Here is a 5,936-nt window from a genome sequence, read left to right as displayed (position 1 = left end):
CCAAGATTGCTGAAGCTTCTGAACTTTGTTAGCCGGCTGGAATCAAGGTTCGTACTCCGGATCGACATGCAGAAACTTTGATCTCTGATGCCGCTCTAAGTCCAAGCTTGCAAATCTCCAATTAATCGATCATCCACCCTTTCTTTCGTAGCCGTCGATGGCTATTTATAGGGTTTTAAGCATGTAACCGACGTGCTATAATAGTGGAGTCGCGGGCGTAACTGATGCACTAAAATTGCAAAGTCGTGACATAACTAACTCCTTGAATTTAGTCCACATGGCTGACTGGGTCTTCATGACCGTTACAGCCTGATTTAATGCGGGTGACGAACTTTACTGCATTGGCGAACCTCATCTTTGATGTCGAGCCTCATTGCATGGCGAGCCTTGTCTTTGATATCGAGCCTCGCATTTCTTACATTGAATAAAATTTAAGCATAATTTGAACATTGTGGTCGTTCAATCTTAGTTATATATCAAAGTTATAAGAGAGTAATATATGTAATGTATTTGGTTTATGTTTCTTTACTATTAGTAACTGCAAGCATTGGAAGCACATTCTCTTACTTTCTCTTAGACTCTTACTTTTGTTATGGTTTGTTTATTCTGATAGCAAACTTAACCGTGAAAAAAAACAATGACTAAAATCCCCATTTTACCATCAAGATATCATTGTTTGTATGTACAATATAAGCTATATATTGTTTACAATTCTTATATCCTATTCAGGGATAACTAAATATAATTTATTGTGCAGCCGAGTATAAGCCAAGCAAAGACAATCACTTACAGCAAAACCTCCCTCAGAGGCCTCAATGTTAAGGAAGACGAAAGTGGTCTTTTAATTTAAACATGATTACTACATTAAAAATTAACCCTACAAATCCAAAGGTCATGTTATTTTACTAAACATTGAAAACTCAGGGGACTGGTGTAAAGTATCGGTTTTAAAACCTCACCACCCCTTTAAAACCAAATGGTGGTTTACTGTTATTCTTACAAAGGTTTTTGTTTTGAAATTTACCATTATTCAATAAAGCAACTTATCAAATCCGAAAATATAATAAAGAGGAAAGTACCTTTAATGGCGACTTCACGGAAGTTGGTCTTAGTGTTAGAGTACAGCCTCTTCCACTCATCCAATATCATCTTGCTAGGAGGCAAGAGATCAAGTGAATTTTTGGGCTTCGGTTTTGGTGCCTCCTCTTCCTCCTTTGCAGGCTCCTTCTTGACCTCTTTCTTGGCTTCCTTGGGCATTGACTCCTTGGCCTGTGCAGCCTGTGCAGGCTTCTTCGCTGATGAAACAGGAGGAACAGACTCTGCCTGCTTCACCTCGCCCATTACCTTGCTAAAGTTTGGCTGATTAACAAGAGTCCAGAAGTATCTTTCTACATGGGAAATTGTGATGTGAAGCTCTTTATCATAATCTGAGAAAATCCATGATACAAGTTGCATGTCATGACGATATCGGCCAACGTCACTGAATGACCCACAAGGTAAGTATTTGAAGCTAGATGAGTGTTGAGAGCTTCAATGCCCTCTTCAATTTAAAGATTGCAACTTCCTCAGCCCACAAATGACAGTTTTGTAAGTATATATAGCAAATGCAGAAAGGCATCTCACGAACTGTATCTCACTGCATCCGTCTACGTCTTCCTCTTCGATTGCGATTGTCTCTTTCTCCCCCCCCCCCTCTAACGTCAATACATAGGGTCTGTGTTTTTTTTATTTTTAAAATAAATCTTTTTAGGGGTCATTTGGAAAGGATACAAGCTCATCGAAGGAGTTCCTCAGGCTTTACAATCTCTGCGATCTATGGTAATTTCTCAACTCTAATCGCACTTTCATCGATATTGCAGTCATTTGGTCCTCAGGTTTAGTTTGTTTATCTTTATGGTTTTATTCATTTTTATAATTTTATTCATTTTTATGGTCCTTGGAAACAATCAAACTACTGAAAGAAGGAGCATAGAAGATTAACCACAAGACGGTATACCACAAGTATACCAGGTTATCTCTATTAAAGAGTGCAAAGTTTCTCTCTTAGCTGAGCTATTTGTTTCTGTTGGCATGGAAATGCATTCCATTTTAGAACCTTCAGCTTATACTTGGTGAAAGTTTTTAATTGCTTTCGGGACTACTGCAGACATTTCTGGTTAATTCGAGAAGCAACTTATTATTCTTTGTATGGAGCTCCTTTGTCATCATGTTATTTTAATATTTGCATTCTACCTTTTTATGACTACTTTCTATCTCATGCAGCTTGAAGATGGTTTAAAGTTATCTTTCACTGATAAAAGGCGCCTTGCAAAAGTTTGCTTACTTCAAGATGTATTGTCCATTGCCCCAATATGTCCATCTTTCCTATAGATTCTTACATCTTTAGCGTCATTATAACTCTTCACCAATTTGTTGGTGCCGCCAACTTCTGTACCTCCAATAGCCGAGCTTGGTCTGGATGCATTGTTAGAGCCTATGAAGGTGGAGGAATTTGTAGATTCTTTGAGCAAAAAGAAAATTGCAATTAAAGCTCTACTACTCGATCAGGTTGGATATAATTTTTTTCCACAGAATCTCTCATATGTAAGTGCAAGTAATTGTTGAATTAGCAATACTAGAACCACAATGGTTAATGATACATTAGGTGGGTGTGCTGCATTTTGTATCTCCTTTGTGTGCTGCTACTCACCCATTCACAAGAAAATCCATTTATATGCGATGGTGATACCTAGGTGCTTTTTTTGTAAAATTTATCTTGCAGAACTCCTTCAAACCCTCCATAGTTGAAGTGTCTTAGTATTGCTGGCTTGACCTGAAAGACATTATATATCGATTTTATGACCATATTTGGTTAATTCACTTAGTTTTCTATCTAATTAAGTCACTTTGTTCTGTGGGTGATTGATAACTATATACCTAAATGATGGATCTATTTTCTGTGTTTCTTGATTTTTTTTTTCAAGGCCAGAATTCATCCCCTGCAGGTTGCTGCAACTTTGTCAAAGGAGAGCTGTGAAACTTTACATCGCTGCATCAAAGAGGTAATACACTTAAAAAAGGTTTCCCCCTCTTTTTCCTATTATAATTAAGGACCAATTTTTTGGTAAAGGCTTCTTCTATGTCGAATTAAACATAGATAAAAGACACTATTTGTAGGTTGCCAATTATGCCCTTGAAGTTGTTGCTGATTCCAATTCTTTTCCAATTGAATGGTTGTTTCATTTTCGATTGGGGAAAAAGTCTGGAAAAGTTAATGGTAAGTTTCTCAATGTATATGACTGTCTTGACCATAAGTCATTTATTCTACAGGTTATTGAGAAAGTTGTGGAAGTTGGAGCAGATAGTAGGTGATTATCATTTGTAGATGTACATGTACACTACTGCTCTTAATAAAAAAACAAAAACAAAATCATCAACTCCTTTTTTTTATGTGATACTGGCACAATTAGGCCAAATCGTAATGCACAGGACAAATGTTGTCTTAATTTATTTCTCTGAAGTTGAGTTCCTTGGATTAGATCTGTAGATAGTACTTTATAACTTTCTCATTGGTTTCATGATTAATAAGCAAACGCATATATAACATGCATTATTAGAATCAAACATACATTTGGTTAAATTCTATTAAAAAGTTATCGAATCGAATTGTCAATGAACTACCGAATCGAACATATTTTTGGTTAGATTCTATTCATTTATAAGCCGAACACTGAAAATTCTTTGTTTAGTACTAAATGAACTATCAAAATAAACTTCTGTGAATATCTGCTTCAATTATTGTACATAAAGCTTGAATGGAGTTATTGTTGGCTATTGATATCTATCTGCATATCCTCAATGGTTATATATAATAGTAGATATTAGACTAATATCCTATAATGTATTCTTATATCATTACTACATTTAAATATTAGCATAATTGAACATAATATCTAACATATTCTTTAAATAATTAATAATTAATTTTTAGCATATGAAACCATGTATATAAAGTATAAGATAATTTTAAGATAAATTTCAGGTGACAAACCACAAAAAATGATGTGGGGAAAATTTGCCCACAAAAAATAATTTGTAAGGATGTCGTGCTTAGCACGGGATAAATACTAGTGGTTTTGTATGGATGAAGGATAGAGAAGAGAAGAGGAAGGAAATTTTTAATTTATCTTTGTTTAGAAGTTTCATTTAGGGGCTGTTTGGTTCGTTTCCTTGATATAGAGAAATGCAATTCCATGTAAAGAAACACAAGTTTTGAGTTTTCCAAACTTTTCCAAGAAATAAATTGTTTTGCTTTGGTTCGCACATAAAAAATGGTAGGAAACCAATGTATTTATTTTTCTTGTGTTTGGTTCGCATAGAAAAAAAAGAAAAACTTTTGTAAACAAAGCAGAGAAGGAAAAAATCTGACGTGGCAGAGTTTTTATCAATTTCACTTGGTTGGGGAAGAAAATCGGAAAGGGAAAAAAATCTTAGTTGGCGGCGATTTTAGCAGAGTTTTCCCTCTTCCATCCGAGCAAACCAAAGCGGCACAAAGAAATGGACGGAAACAAAAAAGCTGACGTGGAGGGCTAAAAATCTGACGTGGAGGGGTTTTCTGAGTTTTCCACCCCTTATAATAGCGAACCAAACAGCCCCTTAAAGAAGAGGGGATGAGAGAAAAAATTGAACTAAAATCTTACTTCCCCAAATTAGAGGGTAGATAAAGGAAAGGAATGAAGGGAAAAAATTTACATTCTTTCTCTTCCCTTAGTCATCTCCCAGACACACCGTAAGAGTTAAATATGCACCCAGCAAAATTCTTTGGTACTCAATGTGTACCAAGCTGGCATGTTGTTGGATTAATTTTATGTTTATCTTTTTTTATAATAAGTTTGGTGTTAGGTGTAATTTGAGGATTTTTTTTGCTATTTTTTTATCATTAAAATCCAAGAGTAAATATAATCTTTTATGAGGTTTATTTGTGACATTTCAATGTCCTTTTTGCAAATTTTATAGCATATCTACAAAATTATGAAGTTTCAGGGTTGTTTTGCAAATTTAAAGGTTTGCTTTATAATTTTTCTGAAATTTTAGTTTTATGAAACTAGTTTTCCAATAGAACTTATGGAATACCTGAAAGACATTATTCAATGTAGCTCTATTCATTCGAAACCGTTAAAATTGATACGAGCGGATGAAGGGTCAAACCACTACGGGTTCACCCTAAATTTGGTGTGTTGGGGTTTTAGAATATGTAGATCAAGTTCAATGGAGCGGATCATCCACAATGTAGCTCAATCAAGTGATCATCACTGACTAAGAAACTTAGTGGACGTCCACTTAAGTTAACATAAGTTTCTCTCTCTCTCTCTCTCTCTCTCTCTCTCTCTCGTCTCTATATATATATCTATATAGTATATATATACTATAAATATATATATAATATATCATATATAATGATATATATATATGTATTATATATATGGTTGGGGATGCACAACGCCCCCTGATGCGATTTGAAATAGAGATTTTAGGACGAGAAGAAGAAAATCAAACAACATCTCAAACACACCAAGTTTACGTGGTTCGCTTCTGAATGGTGAGAAACTAGCGTTCCTACCGGCCTGCCGCAAGCGGAGAAAGAATTCACTAATTTTTCGCTTAAATAGCATCATGCCCTAAATCAAGCCTTTTTATTTTAGACTTTAAGGGGTTTAAACAAGTAAATAGAAGGAAACAGATCAAAACAAGGTCAAAATTTGCAAAAACTGGTGCCAAAAGCCCGACTCCGGGTCGGACCGTCCCGCACACAATCCCGGTCGGATTCCGCTTGATCTGTTCGAGGTAATCTGCACTGGCTCTCTGGGACTTTTGGGCGGTCGACCCGCAAGCGCATGGCTCGGTGACCGGACGAGAGACGAAAGGCTGGGTTGCCTGCTCTGGACTTTGAGCGGGTC

The 5,936-nt window shown here is 35.9% G+C and overlaps 1 protein-coding gene across 13 annotated transcripts; it reads left to right on the top strand.

Moving 5' to 3' along the window:
• On the top strand, positions 419 to 3,485 carry LOC109838835 (formamidopyrimidine-DNA glycosylase-like). Of its 13 annotated transcripts, XM_020407261.1 has the most exons (5): positions 419 to 1,818; positions 2,263 to 2,331; positions 2,444 to 2,547; positions 2,964 to 3,041; positions 3,157 to 3,485. In XM_020407261.1, exons 3-5 carry the CDS (start codon positions 2,476 to 2,478, stop codon positions 3,349 to 3,351), a joined length of 345 nt encoding a protein of 114 aa, XP_020262850.1. In that variant the 5' UTR covers positions 419 to 1,818; positions 2,263 to 2,331; positions 2,444 to 2,475; the 3' UTR covers positions 3,352 to 3,485. The 13 variants fall into 13 exon arrangements, 5 of the variants coding, with proteins under 5 accessions (XP_020262850.1, XP_020262852.1, XP_020262849.1 ...); XR_002246613.1 differs by having other exon boundaries at positions 1,965 to 2,547; XR_002246609.1 differs by having other exon boundaries at positions 1,962 to 2,547.

The sequence above is a fragment of the Asparagus officinalis genome, chromosome 4 (genome assembly GCF_001876935.1).
Source record: "Asparagus officinalis chromosome 4, Aspof.V1, whole genome shotgun sequence".
NCBI lineage: Eukaryota > Viridiplantae > Streptophyta > Magnoliopsida > Asparagales > Asparagaceae > Asparagus > Asparagus officinalis.
Note: the sequence above shows the minus strand (reverse complement) of the source record. Positions and strands in the feature narration are given on the sequence as shown.

Bases quoted from the DNA above. Each gene is read 5' to 3' on its own strand.
- LOC109838835 (XM_020407261.1), top strand. From the start codon at position 2,476: ATGAAGGTGGAGGAATTTGTAGATTCTTTGAGCAAAAAGAAAATTGCA. The intron at 2,548-2,963 runs GTTGGATATAAT...TTTTTTTTCAAG, and splicing joins AAGCTCTACTACTCGATCAG to GCCAGAATTCATCCCCTGCA. The intron at 3,042-3,156 runs GTAATACACTTA...CACTATTTGTAG, and splicing joins TACATCGCTGCATCAAAGAG to GTTGCCAATTATGCCCTTGA.